At 37.5% G+C, this 14,960-nt stretch overlaps 1 protein-coding gene across 1 annotated transcript in view; it reads right to left on the bottom strand.

The window, feature by feature from the left end:
- Positions 1 to 9,917: 9,917 nt before the first annotated feature.
- The window catches only part of LOC147035373 (extracellular calcium-sensing receptor-like), a 69,195-nt gene continuing 64,152 nt past the window's right edge, over positions 9,918 to 14,960 (bottom strand). The window contains exon 9 of the mRNA XM_085867389.1: positions 9,918 to 10,682. Within this exon, the coding sequence (XP_085723515.1) occupies positions 10,168 to 10,682 (515 nt within the window). The 3' untranslated portion in view covers positions 9,918 to 10,167. The remainder of the gene's footprint in view (positions 10,683 to 14,960) is intronic.

Raw genomic sequence — 14,960 nt, 5'->3', positions numbered from 1 at the left:
TGCCGCCAATCAAATTGAATTTGAAAAATCCCGCCAAAATTTTCCCGCGCTCGCGCGCTTTTCTGTAGTAATTTTATATTCCAATTCGTGGCGAGATTTTAATCTTAGTATATTCTCCCGATACCAAATATAATTTAGAGGGGTTCGAACATCCAACACCCTGACACCAATGTGACGTCCACGGGACTTGAACAGTCCCGCCAACGTAGAATGAGCCGAAACGATGGAGGCGGTTTATTTATTTATAACCCAAACATGGCGGTTCTAATCGCTCTACCGCAAACGGGACGAGGAAGGTGGCACGAGTCACTTTTCACTGAGTTGATGATGTTTATTTGTTTTTATTATTACCAGAAATAACAAGACTCGGCAAGAAGAGGGATCCGGGGCGATTCGACGGGATGGTGTGGGATCGGGCGTGGGGAAAAACACAGACAATTCCAATGAATATACAGTTCTCAATCCCTCTAAGGCGCCAAGCACACACACACACACACACACACACACACACACACACACACACACACACACACACACACACACACACACACACAGAAAACGTAGCTATTTCTGGTGGTCAGGCTGGACCGTGGTGTGGATGCAACTGTCCCTGGATCGGCGTCGGACGAGCTGGCCTTGCTCTCGTCAGGGGGGCAGGAGAAACCGTGGTGCTGTCGACCTCCTGGTCTTGGCCCAAGTCCGCTCACAGCCGCCAGGGAACCAGTTCTGGCGCCAAGTTGCGAGCAGGAGAGGGAGGCAGGTCCGCCCTCCGTTCGACCCCGTACTCCGAGTCAGCAGAACCCCAGAGCCAACCAAGGTGAGGCACGAGGCTCAGCAAGGCTCCAAGACACGATCAAGAACACAATCGAATCAGCACAACAACAATGATGCTCCCCGCGCAACAGCCTCCCCACCAAAAAAAACACGATATTTTGGTTGTAATCTTCTTCCTCTTCCTTTTCGACCCCGAACAGAACCTTTTTATCCTCCTGCCCTCGTCACCTCCAATCGAGCCGTTTATTGGCCCACCGCCGTCGCCTTCTGCCAATCGTGATCACGGGGCAGAGCCATCCGCTGCACTGTCCTGTGACGTCACGGCCAGTCTCCAGAGAATACCAAAAAGGGGTTTACGCAGACACACTTACCCTATCCCGTGTCCCTATCTAATTACGTGACAATTATCATTTCCCCCCTTGAAGAAATGAACATTTACTAGACAACTTATCACCACTGAATTGCTACTTATTACATCTAGATCCTGGTAAACTCGAACAGCATCGCATACCTAATTGAACATCCTAATTACCCTTTTAATGCATACCCCCCCCACCTCAAACGTAACAATATCATTTGACACATTGCAAAGATCTTTTCGTTGTTTCGTTTTATGGCAGCTGAACGGATCGCAACAGTATTTTCGGAACTCCTTTCGATCTTCAGTCGCCATACGAACCGCAAAATATGCAAAAACTGAGATTAGCCCATTTATAACTTAATTCGATGAAGGTTATACAAAAAATGTACACTTAAAAATCAATAGACACAATTGGCAGAATAATTTTCAGCAAATGATGCAATATATATATATATATATATATATATATATATATATATATATATATATATATATATATATATATATATATATATATATATATATATATATATATATATATATATATATATATATATATACACACACACACATCTATGATAGTCCAGAGATGATGATTGTCAATTTCAGACATAAAGTCACCTGCCCGCAAGTGACATCATTGGAACGATGACGGCAAATGTCGCCCAATGTCGAATCAAGAATTAGTGATACTAGTGTGGGCCCGTGCGTGTGTGCCCATACGTGCATGACCCTAGGTGTGTGCCCGTACGTGCATGACCCTTGGTGCGTGTCCATAGGTGCGTGCCTGTACGTGTAAAAAAAAAAAAAACTTTCAAACCGTGTGCCAGAAACAACAACCACACAGGCTGTTCCTTCGCTCTCCTGTGCCCGTACGTGCATGCCCGTAGGTGCGTGACCGTACGTGCAAAAAACAAGAAAAAATAACAACTTTCATACCTTTGGAAGCAGCTGTTTCCCTTGGCAAAATACAAACCTTGGGATTTATTAATAATTTGAACAATTAATTCAAACCTTGGGAAAAAACAGCTTTCAAACCTTGGGAAACACTTGGGAAACAGCTGAAACGGAAGAAGAAGAACGATATCAAACCTTGAAAAGGCACATACTCAGGTCCCCAGTGTCAATTGTGACATCATATCAAACGAAGAAGAAGAAGAATTGTGACGTCAATCGTGCAAAAAAATAAAAAAATCTTTCAAACCGCGTGCTAGAAACAACAACCACACAGACCGTTCCTTCGCTCTCACGTGCCCGTACGTGTGTGCCCTTACATGCGTGTCCGTATGTGCATGCCCGTACGTGCGTGCCCGTATGTACGTGGCGGTAGAAGAACGATAAGAAACCTTGAAAAGGTGTTAGGGTTACACTGAGACATACTCAGGTCCCCAGCGTCAATTGAGATGTCATATCAAACAAAGAAGAAGAAGAATTGTGACGTCGATCGTGCAAAAATAAATAAATAAATAAATGAAAGAAGAAGAATTGTGACGTCAATAGTGATGTCATAGCACCGTGTCCTGTCATTGGTTGATAAATAAATGGCCATAACTTGGGAACCGCTTGTCCGATTAATATCAAACCTTGATAAGGCACATCCTCAGGTCTCCAGCAATATTCCTGGCAAGTTTCAATCAAATCGGACCAGTGGTTGTCAAAACAGTGGTCGCAGACACACACACACACACACACACACATACACACAGACAGACGCACACACACACACACACACACACAAACACACAAACACACACACACACACACAGACAAATACACACAGACACACACACACACACACACACACACACGACATACACACAAAGACATACACACACACACACACTCGTAGATATTATGTTTGAATTCGGAGTGGTAATTTGTGGACACTCTGCACTTTAAAACGTACAAATCAGGGAATATTTAACCTCCCCGGTGCAAACATTCATTTTACGGACCATCCCAACCACACACCCCTACCCAGGCAAGCTGTCCAGCAAGTTATGCGTTACAGTGAGACATTTTCTGTTGCGGTGACTGTGAGTTTGGCAAACATTTAATTGATGCCTTAAAATCATTTCCAACCTCATTATTTCCTCCCGCATTCCGCCAATGTGTTGCCATTCATGACACGTGTTTAAACCCGTGGATTTGAGATTTCGTAAGTAACAAACACACAAACAAACAAACAAACAAACAAACACACAAACAGAGGACGGAAGTCATCAATAAACTTACGAAATCTTTAGATTTCGTAAGTAACACATAAACAAACAAACACACAAACAGAGGACGAAAGTCATCAATATACTTATGAAATCTAAAGATTTCGTAAGTAACAAACACACACACACACACAAACAAACAAACAAACAAACACACAAACAGATGATGGAAGTCATCAATATACTTACGAAATCTTTAGATTTTAGAAAGAGTAACAATTTACTACAATCACAAAATGATATGTGGCTCAGGATGTGCTCAAACAAGAGCATTGAGAGAAGTTTATCATTTCATTTCTGCTCAACAGAGACATTTAAACGAAGAACTAAGTTCTAAAATAATCTTTATGAATAGACTCGGTGGTGATGAATATAAGAAGAAAATTAATTTATTACCTCGAGTAGAACATGAAAAAATATTCATTGGATCACTCTTTGAGTGGAATGAAAATGTTGTTCGTCTTTCGACACAGGGATAAGGATTGGGTTTCGCCATGATTCTGGGCTGCCCTACACCCTCTCATTGTGCGGCCCAGTGCAGAGCTCCTGTCTTCAAGCGATCCTCCAACCCAAGCCTCCGAGTATCCGGATTACAGGCGCACGCCACTACGCCCGGTTTTGAGTGGAATGAAAATATAAAAGGAAAAAAGTGCTTTAATCAGTCGGTCTCAATTTAACATTTGCTCAATGGGGCAGAGATCAGTCTCAATTTTACATTAATTTGTATGGGAGGGGGAGGAATCAGTCTCTTGTTTTGGGCTTTTTCGGGGTTGATTCAGAGAGTTTTCCCCCTTTTCTCCATTCATTTGCATGGATGCCTTAGAAACCCCATTTATCCTCAACTCATCTGATAAGGGAAGAGCATTGGTTATGGGGGATTTCAACTTGCCAGGGAAAGATTGTGTCCAGGAACAGGGAAAGAACACAGCAGATGAGGATTTCCCAGTTTTAGTCCAGGATTACTTTTTATCCCAGTTTGCAGATAAGCCCACTTGGGGGAGTGCAGTGTTCGACCTCCTTTCAAGTACCGATCCCAATATTGTGGAAGCGGTGGATGTCAGGGAGCATTTAAGAGCAAGTGACCATCCCACTGTGTGCGCAAAGACTCTCTTAAGGGTTAGAGTTCAGGATGGTAGAGTAAGGATATTAGATTTTAGGAAGGCAAGCAATTGAGGGTATGAGGAGAGAGTTGGGTGATATAGATTGAGAGAAGCTAACTACAGGACAATCAGCATCAGAAAAATGGGAAACCTTCAAGGCGCAAATTTGTAGAGTGCAGAGTAAGTACATTCCAATGAGGTGTAAAACCAGAAGAAGACAGAGGTCAGGGTGGTTGAGCAGTGAATAAGGAAAGCTATTAATGAGAAGCAGAAGGTATTTATTTGGAATAATTTTACAGGTTTGGAGTTAGATTTATATCACTATCACAGTAAACAGAGGCAAATTCGCAAAATAACTCAGCAAGCCAAAAGAGGGTATGAGAAGGACATGGCTTAGAATATTGAACAAAGTACCAAGTCATTCTTTAAGTATATCAGAGGAAGAGAACAGGTTCGGACCAGTGTGGGCCCATTGAGGAATAGCACCGGGAGAGTTGGTTCGTGATTAAAGTGAGATGGCAGGCTTATTAAACAGGTATTTTGCTTCAACTTTTACAAAAGAACAGTCAGGAGAATTGCCAAGAGCTGAGAGTATCTATCAAGGAGGTGAGAAAGGGCTTTGACAGAAGATCCAGGTTGGAGTGGAGGAAGTAAAAGAACAGCTTGGTAATCTCAGAGTAGATAAGGCTCCAGAGCCAGATAATATGCACGTGAGAGGATTGAGGGAAGTGGCTGAGCAGGTATGTGAGGTATTTACGGATATTTTCAATATCTCACTGGAGTCAGGACAGGTGCTGAAGGATTGGGGAGTAGCAAATGTAACACCATTATTTAAGAAAGGATCCAGAGAACATTGGGAAACTATAGACCTGTTCATTTGACTTCAGTTGTGGTGAGGTGTTGTAGACATTAATTAGGGACCATATGAGGAACTATTTAAATAACTACAAACTAAATAATGGTAGTCAGCATGGGTTTATCAAAGGTAGTTCCTGTCAAACAAATCTTTTACAGTTCTATGAAGCAGTGTCTGATTGGGTGAATGAGGGAAATGCAGTGGGCATAGTATATCTAAACGTTAAGAAGGCATTTGTGAAGTTATCACATCAGAGGTTATTAGCCAAAGTGAGGGCTTTTGGAGTGGCTGGTCAGCTAGTTATGGGATTGCAAACTGGCTTCGTGATAGGAATCAAAGAGTGGCTGTGAGCGGGAGGATTAAGTCGTGGGGTACCTCAGGGATCAGCACTCGGACTATTACTCTTCATTATTTCCATCAATGATTTGGACAGTGGGGTGAAGTGTAGGCTTTCCAAATTTGCAGATGGCACAAAGCTTGGAGGTAAAGTGGATAGCAGAAGGGGTAGTGATCAGATTCAGGAAAGTATTGATACTTGCAGAGACTGGGCAAAGATTGGTAGATGCAATTTAACCTGAGCAAGTTTAAGGTGTTAGGGATGGGAAAGAACAATGAAAATAGAGATAAGATGATGCAAGGGGTAATTTTGTTGCGTGTCACACAGGAGAAGGATCTGTTTGTGGTAATAGATATGGGAGGTAAGCAGGCATTCCAATGCCAGGCAGCTCGAGGTAGAGCAAATAGGGTTTTGGGTTATATTTGGAGGGGGATAATTTATATATCAAAAGAGGAGGTGTTAACATTGTACAGGAATTTGGTGAGGCCACATCTGGAATGTTTTGGTCACCACAACTCAGGAGGGCCAAATATGCCAGAGAGATGGTTCAGCACAGGGTTACGAGATTGATTCCGGGCCCAGCTAGACTTAGCTATGAGGAGCGGCTGAAGTAGACAGGGCTTTATGCATTAGAAAGGAGGTGGTTACAAGAAGATATGATTGAGATGTTTAAGATAATGAAAGGTGGAGACAAAATATTTGCAAATGAATTATTCAACCAAGTAGACAGTGATATGACCAGGAGCCATAGCCTGAGAGTAAAGAAAAGGAGAGTTGAGATGGGAGGAAGGTAGGGGTCTTTTACTCAATGAGTAATTAATGCATGGAATGGTCTCCCTGGAAAGGTATTGTCTGCAGAAACAGTAGATAAGTTTATATTAGAATTAGAGAGGTACCTGGAAGTTATAGAAATGGAGAGGTTTTGGGATGTTAGCAGGAATTTTATGTCGTTTGAGCATTTATGGGTAATTGTGTGCACGTGTACAGTGTGCCATTGGTGGGGGTCTCATCAAGGGGTGTTGTGTGGATGATGTGTGTTTCCTTAAATCCTTAAATCTCAACCTTAAATCAATAACAATTGAGGCATACTTGTATCCCCTATCATTTTTAAGTTCAATGAAGTCAGCAGACCATATGGAATTAACCACTTTGGATTCAAACTTTCTCCTTTTAAACTTTGCGATAATTGGTTTATGTAATTAATCAGCAAATTATTTTGGGGTTATTTTTTGTCCCTCAGTCTTGCTGATGCCATTAGAGCTTAATAGTCTTTGTCAGATATCCTGAAAGGAAATTGCACAGCTGCAATTTTAATGAAGCATTTCTAATCTTTTTCACATCAAAGCTCTATAGTTTTTCTCTCAATGTTGGATATCATAACAATTGCAAATTATCCAACATTTCTCTATCAGCTTCATGTTTTTCATCAAATATCATGCAATTATGATAATCAATATCGTGTTTCATGCAAACTTCATCATCCTTGTTTTTAAGTTTCCACGATTTACATCCTCATCGTATCTTTTATCCACATCTGTTCCCGGCCCACAGAAAGACTACCACAGTAGGTGTAGTTCCCCATGTATCCCAGTTGTTATAAATTTACTTTCTGATAACAAGTAAAAAAGACATTGTTTTCGTAATTTTGCTCTGTGGACTTGAAGGGCTCCCCATATTTATGTCCAACTGAAATGACCACCAGTCTACCAGTCAGCCATCTTTAACCCAATCACAAAATAAAGTGAGGTTCACATGCTTTGCCAACTTTGAACAAAATCGGACCATGCATGTCTGAGAAATAGTTGGGGACACGTTGAAGGAACAAAATGGCCACCAGTCGGCCATCTTGGATCTGATCGTAAGAAAAATGACATGTAAGCCATCATTCGTTATCTGGGTGCCAAGTTTGAACAACATCGGTAAATGCATGTCTGAGAAATGGTTAAGGACGTGTTCACCATTCGGCTTTTTTTTTTAAACTAACATGGTCGCCAGTCTACCAGTCAGCCATCTTTGATCAGATCACAAAATAAAGTAAGGCGCAAGTATATCCCGTCATGTACTGTGGTTGTGTCACGTTTAAACAAAATCGGACCATGAATGTTGGAGAAATAGTTGGGGAAATGTTTAAGTAACCAAATGGCCACCAGTCGGCCATTTTGTATCTGATCTCAGAAAAAAATGACCTGCATATGTGAGCTTTCATTCGTTGTATGTGTGCCAAGTTTGAACAGCATCTGTAAATGCATATCTGAGAAATGGTTGAGGACATGTTTACCATTGGGTTTTTTTTTTACAACTTGAATGGATACCAGTCAGCCATTTTGGATCTGATGTCGAAAAAACAAAATGGCATGCATATGCAAGCCATCGTTCTTTATCTGTGTACCAAATTTGAATAAAATCGCATCGATAATTGCATGTCAGAGAAATGGTTGAGGATGTGTTCAGCATTGGGTTTTTTTTCAACTAAAATGGCCACCAGTCGACCATCTGAGATCTGAAAGAAAGCCCAAAAATTCGTGATATTCACCGAGGTTTTTTGATGTTGAATTTTCCACAGATGTTTTGCACGTGTAGATAGTCTTCATCACCAATATGAGTTTTATTCAGCTCATTGTAGAAACTTTCTTTGGAAGGGAGTTGTTTCCTCAAATCTGTCAAAGTTGTCCATATAGTCAGAAGGCTTAACACCCTTTTTTGACAAGAGTTTTGTTTTCTCTTCATTGAAGAAATATGTTTGGAGCTATGGAAATGATGAGGCTTCATTCTAATGTTGATAAAGGGCTTGCAATAAATTTGTATAAATGAAGATATCTAATATGAGTTATGTAAGTTATTGAGATTAACTTTGTAAATTATCTGTACTTCTGGTCTGTTTGTTGTAAAGATTTGTTGTGAAGACTTCAGATTTGTCATAAAGTAGTCTGAAAAGGGGAAAGTAAAGACTCCACATTTGTCGTAAATAAGGTTCGTGTTTCTTTCCTCATTTTTATTGTTATTTGTAGTTCTACACCATCTACCTTCAAGGTATTTTCACATTTTTTTAACGACAACTTTTTACTTCTTCTTTCCAATGTGGTAAATGTCGATGAGCATGAACAGACCAGAGGAAACATTTATTAACTTTATTTTGGATGTTAACAACTGCCTTTTAAAGTTTTATCTGTATCAGCAAATCAATACTGTTGGACCCTGACATTTGCGCTTCTGCTTTTTGTGGATCTGCCAATTCACGGTTCATAAAATGACCTCCTTCTCCATCTTCAGTCCTGTGCTTTGCGTATTTACAGTTATTTTCACATTTTCACAGCACGGACATATTCGTGTTTTTTTCTGACTTGCTTCTACATTCATGGTTCTGTGATTCGTGTATTCGCGTTTTTTCGTGTTTTTTTTTCCACAGTTTTTTGTGGACGTATTCACACTTTTTCATGACATTTTTGGGTTTTCCTGATGATTCACAAACTGCCGGGAACCTATCCCTCTTTTTTCCATTGAAATAATGCCCCAACATTTGCAGATTTAACATTTGTGACATTTTTCAGGAGCATATCCCCCTCTAATATTGGGGTCCCTCAGTACAGGAAGAGGCATTCAGAGGGTCTGATATCAATTTGAAAAAAATCACCTTTAAAAGTCAGATGCTGTCAACTCAGCATAATGTTCTGGTTCAAGTCCATTTCAGTACTCCATAGCTTTAAACAAATAATGAATATGTGACAAGCTCATCGGCAATATTCTTCACTCTCATTTGGAATCATTGCTTTTCACGCAACAATTCTGGGCCTCGTAGAAACTAAAGCACTGGGTGGATGAACATTGAACAGCTTGTCAATGCAAGAGGTTGAAACACAAGACTTTCAGCTCTTACTGGCATTAAGGTTGGTAGGATTTCTCTTTTCTAGTATCTCCTTGTTTCGTCGAAAGTTCTCGCACCATCCTCTCCTCCACCTCACTGCATGCACATATTCCTCAACCAAACCACTTTCTTTTTATCCTTAAACACAGACTTTCACTCATCATCATTCCTCCTCAATTCTTTTCTGTTGCCCGGGTAACCATTATCTCGTGCTTTATTTTCTATCTTGACCTTTTAAAGTTCCAGTTCATTTACACCAAGCCGTTTTATTCTTTACTTTTTCTGTGAATGTGTTATCCATTTTTCCACAATGTGCAGTGATTCCCAGGATCCTTGTTTTTTTATATTTTGGCACAAACTACAGTTGAGGCAATTGTAAGCATTAAAAAGCATAACAAGGAAAGTTTATTGTGAATGAAATCCCTCTGTGATTTGTTACATCAAGAAGGAATAATGAAAACTTTTCAGATTTCCTTCACTCAGTAAAGCTGTTCAATAACTAACAGTAGAGTGTGATAAAACTGCATTTATAAAGTATCAGTTTCATGCAAATAATCTGCAGGACAGTAACTATATGATAGTGACAAAATCAAATAAAAAACTTAAATCAAGAACAGCACACAGAATAAATCTAAATAATGATGAAACCATGTCATCAGTGCAAGAGCTTCTTAGATTTGAAGATAAAGTAACACTTTGGTAAAAACATGCAGCCCAGGAAGCCGTAAGATGTGGAAACTACAAAGAATATTTCAGTGACAACATTGATTTTTCCAAGCGTGCTGCTGTAGGCAGGTACAAAACACAAACATAAAAGGAAAAAGACCAGCATGCTGAAAGTGATAAATTTAGGTTCATTGAAGGATGAAGGCTGTTTTCTTTCTTTTAATGCCAAAGCCAAGCAAATCAAAGACAGGAGTCCAAGCTGAACAAAACCACAGATGGCCCAGGCTGGTGAAGCTCCAGAACATTCCAGAATAATGATTGCTACGACAGATGATTTGTTTTTTGAAGGACTTAGAAAGCCAAAAATGATCCAAAATAAGAAGTAAAAAAGTTGTGACATCAAAAGGAACAATATTAAGAGATTTTTTGGAATGTTCTTGATGCATCCCCATGACTTGATGTCTGCTTGTACTCTTACTGAAAGAGTGAAAACATTGTTTATGTGTTAAAACGGTATCCTTATACAAATTTGAAAGATGTATTTGAAATGATACATTTTTCACTTAAATTGTGAATCTCAATGCAATGGCTTTGTTGATCTCCAACATTTAATTTAACTCAAAACATTGGCAAATCACTCCTTTTCTACAAATTGCAAATACAGTGATTTAATTGTCTTTTATCTTTTAATTTATCTCTATGACTCACAGCAACATACAAGATGGAAATTAATTGACAGAGCTGGATTATAAGCTTTGATTGTTCACCAAAATAACATAATCACAAGTGTATAATCCACGATCTATTGTATAATGGAAACTCTGGTGTCTGTTCCTGCATTCGTCTGTCTCCTGTTTATGGTCGACTTCCTGCACTGTGTTTGAAAAGCTGCAATAACCGTAACCGATACTAAAAGTCTTCAAACAAAGTTTGCAAGGCAATTATTTATTTTAAAAAAATCTCCAAAAATATCCATCTAAATATAACAAAAAATAAGGAAAAATAGTAATCAGAGATTGCAGACCCTCACCAGGACTTGCTTAGTGTGGTGTTTGCATAGTTTTGTGTGGTGTTAATGTGCTGGTTTGTTCTGCAATTAATAATAATGACTCATCTGGAACTGCCACTTTTTATCTGCTGGCAAAGATGACCGGGTACCAAGATGTCTCGCTTTGATGCAACCCTGCTTTGAACGGACACTTGACCCTGACCCATGACATTAATTATTATTCAATTTAATTTAGAATGGGATTAAAATTAATTCAATTCAATGCAAATGGAAGACCAAATACTGGAGGTACAGTACTGCATTGGAGTCATCAGAAGGAACAAAACAAGCAAAAAAGCAAAGATGAAGTCATTAGAAGGAACCTGGATAGGATTTTGGTTTCAGTTGCTACTTCTCTACCCTCAAACCCGTCCAGGCACAGTCTCGTGAGCCTTGTTCAAAAAAAAACAAAAAAAAAACCCATATTCAAAAAATTAAATAATTCTGCCTGCCAGACCATGCATCTGATCAGGTTGAAATTTAAAACATTTATTTCCCATCTCTACAACATCATAATTGTGAAGTTTCACATTGATTGATGAAGCGGTTCAAGAGAAAGAATCTTTATTTATAAGATTTGCGTTCAATCCAATATGACTGCCAAACCATGTGAGTAGGGTAAGAATACTGATTCTGGCTCACTTTGCCCCATGTAAATGAATGGGGGATTTTCAGCGATTTATATTTTTTTTCCCTAAAAATAAATCCCCTTTTTATCCCAAGGTATATTTATTTGTCTCCCCTTTTAACTTGGAGGTTGAACCTCATTGAATTGAACACCTGGGGGTTGAACAGCTCACTCATTGAACCTATAAAGATTTGTTCATTCTCAAATTCCTTCAATAGTTTAATTTTCTTTGCACAATAATCCCCATCTAAAATATTGACAAACAAAACATTTGAATCTTTATATTTTTTAAGATACCCCTTTTGTGTCATTACGAAATGATAAACTTCTCTTAATGCTCTTGTTTGACCACCTCCTGAGCCACATATCATTTTGAGATTATAGTAAATTGTTTTTTCATTGTTCAATTGATAACCATCAAAGTTTTCAGTCCATTCAAGGATATTCATTTTTTCTTTACATCCTCTAACTTACTAGTTTTTAAATTAATTCGCTTATTTGTTTTATTTACCTTTGTTTTAGTTATTTTTTCAATAAGACTTATTTGATATTTTTCACATTCATTATGTTTTCCATTTATATACCAAGACTGAGATTTTCTCCACTCTTTAGTTTGATTAATACTTGGTTTAACCATTTATATATTGTGAAAAACCACAAGCGGTAGCCCTTAAAAACCCTAACCCATCTTCCCATCGTTAAAACATAATCTATTTTATACACTCTATCATACAATATCCATATGGAACACAATCTATTCCATTATCTAAAATAAATCTCTTATCATCAAAGGCTCCTAATGCCTTTTTATTTACTTCTTCACTATATATGTTATGTTTATAACTTCTTATTGTATTCATTTTCCTATATTCTTCTTTCTTATTCATCAAACAATTATAATAATTTCTAAAAGTTATTGATTTCTTTATTACATATTTCTTTATTCCCTTTAACCTCTTATCAATCTGTTCACCATACTTATAAGCATATGCCTTTGCTCTCAATCCAATAAACTCACTCATTACTTTTCCACCCAACTCATCCTTAAACTTACCAATAACCTTTTCATTCTTTTTAGAAAATAACTCACTCTTCTTGCTGAAATTACTTGTATCATATACTCCAATATTTTTCTTCATATCTTCATAAACATCATCAGTTTTTATATCTAGGATAAAACTATCAGTGTCCATATACAACAATGAAACATTTTCGCCATACTCTTTCTTTAAGTCATTATACAAATAATCATACATCAATATCTTTGATAAATCAAGAACTGCTGTTCCAATATAAATTGGTTTATCCATTACAATACTTTCCTTTTTCATATGAATTGCAGAAAAGTTCTCTGAAAAAACCTCTTCTCTCTCAAAACTTGGTTTATTTATCAATCTCGAAGCTTCTTTCCAAGATGTTGCGAATCTAATGTTTTGTCTGTTTCTAACATTTTCCATAGTCTTTCCAAATACAGCATTATTCATTAATTTATAAAAGTCCCCTTCAAATTTTACTTTTGTATTTGCTCTCATATCTGTATTAAATTGAATATACTTTTTCACCCAAGGACTTTGTTTAAATTTTAAAACTCTATGAATTTTAGCTACTCTCAATCCTTCTCTCAAAAACTGTTTTAAGCTTCTCTGATGTAAAACATATCCCTCTTTATCATAGAATGTTGTTAATAACTTTTCTGTTGATTTGCCTTTAATATTAAAACTTTTATGATAATCACTTAACCATTCTTTCTTTGGAGTTTCTTTCTCACATGCAAAAGGAAGATCTTTATGCTTATTATGAAGATCACTCGGGTACCTCAAATCAACTTCAAAATAATAACCTTCTTCTTCGTCATTCAATTCCTCTTGAGAAGAAATAACAATATTCATCAAAGCCTTTTCATAATCCTTTTCTTCCACCCACTCTAATTTACCATAAGGCAGAGATTGAGACATTGCCCATCCATACAAATTATTAGCATCAAAATACATCAAATAATTACTATCTTTTTCACTATCATAATTTGGAAGATATTTATTATTTGCTTTAGCATATCTTTTTGAACATACTTGTGATATTCCACCTCTCTTGGACTTCTCAATCATCAAAAGCATATCCACATCACTGATTAAATCTATATCTTGTTTTGTCATTTTCAACATTGCACTCCAAGCTAAACCAGGAGCTGTGAAATAGTGGGCAGGATCTAATCCATAACAATTTTTATTATGACAGAGTGATCTAAAAGCTTCAAACACATCAGCTAACAATAAAACATCTGTTTTTAGATATAAATCATGATATTCTCCAAGGTTCTTTATCTTAAATAATTTCCATATTTCTTGTGCGTGTTTATATTCCTTATCACTTATCTCTTCTTCATAAAGGTTATTATAGAAACTTTCTTTTGATGGAAGTTGTGTTTCTTTAAATCTCATAAATGAATCCATATAATCATAAGGATAAATTCCCTTACTTGTAAGAATTTTCTCTTTACTTTGAATTTCATTCCTTGTTTGAATTTCCTCTCTCGTAAGAATTCCTTCTTTAATCAGAATTTCATCTTTAATCTGAATTTCCTCTTTAGTTCGAATTTTCTTTATAATTAGAATTTCATCTTCAGTTAGAATTTCCTCTTTACTTTGAATTCTCTCTTTAATCTGAATTTCCTCTTGAGTGAGAATTTCCTCTTTTGGAAAGAATGAATTAAGATTTGGAAAAGAGTCCGTGGAGCTTAGATTTGATGCGAGGTAGGCTAGTGGTGTTCCCATAAACTTGTAAGAATCTAAAAACCTAATACGAGTTATAGGTTTTGTGAATATCATTTTTGAAAATGAAATATACTTTTGACTTGTGTTTGTTATAGCAGAAATATTCCCTGGTGTTTTTGAAAGTTCATTTATAAATAGATGTGTATCATAGTTGGCGCTGTTGTGAAGAAAGACTGGAATAAAAGAAGGTAATTTATAATTAAGATTACAACAGGAATGAGCGGGACCTCTATATTTACCAGTAAGATGACAATGGTCTCTAACTTTAGACTCCTTAATTTCCCCCTCACAAATATGACAGATATTGTTCATTCTAAATTCTAATTTTTCTTCTT

Source organism: Eptatretus burgeri, chromosome 1, assembly GCF_056783735.1.
Source record: "Eptatretus burgeri isolate ZD-2024b chromosome 1, Ebu_testis_v1, whole genome shotgun sequence".
NCBI classification, from domain to species: Eukaryota; Metazoa; Chordata; class Myxini; order Myxiniformes; family Myxinidae; genus Eptatretus; species Eptatretus burgeri.
The sequence above is the reverse complement of the archived record's forward strand: the minus strand, read 5'-3'. Positions and strand labels throughout refer to the sequence as shown.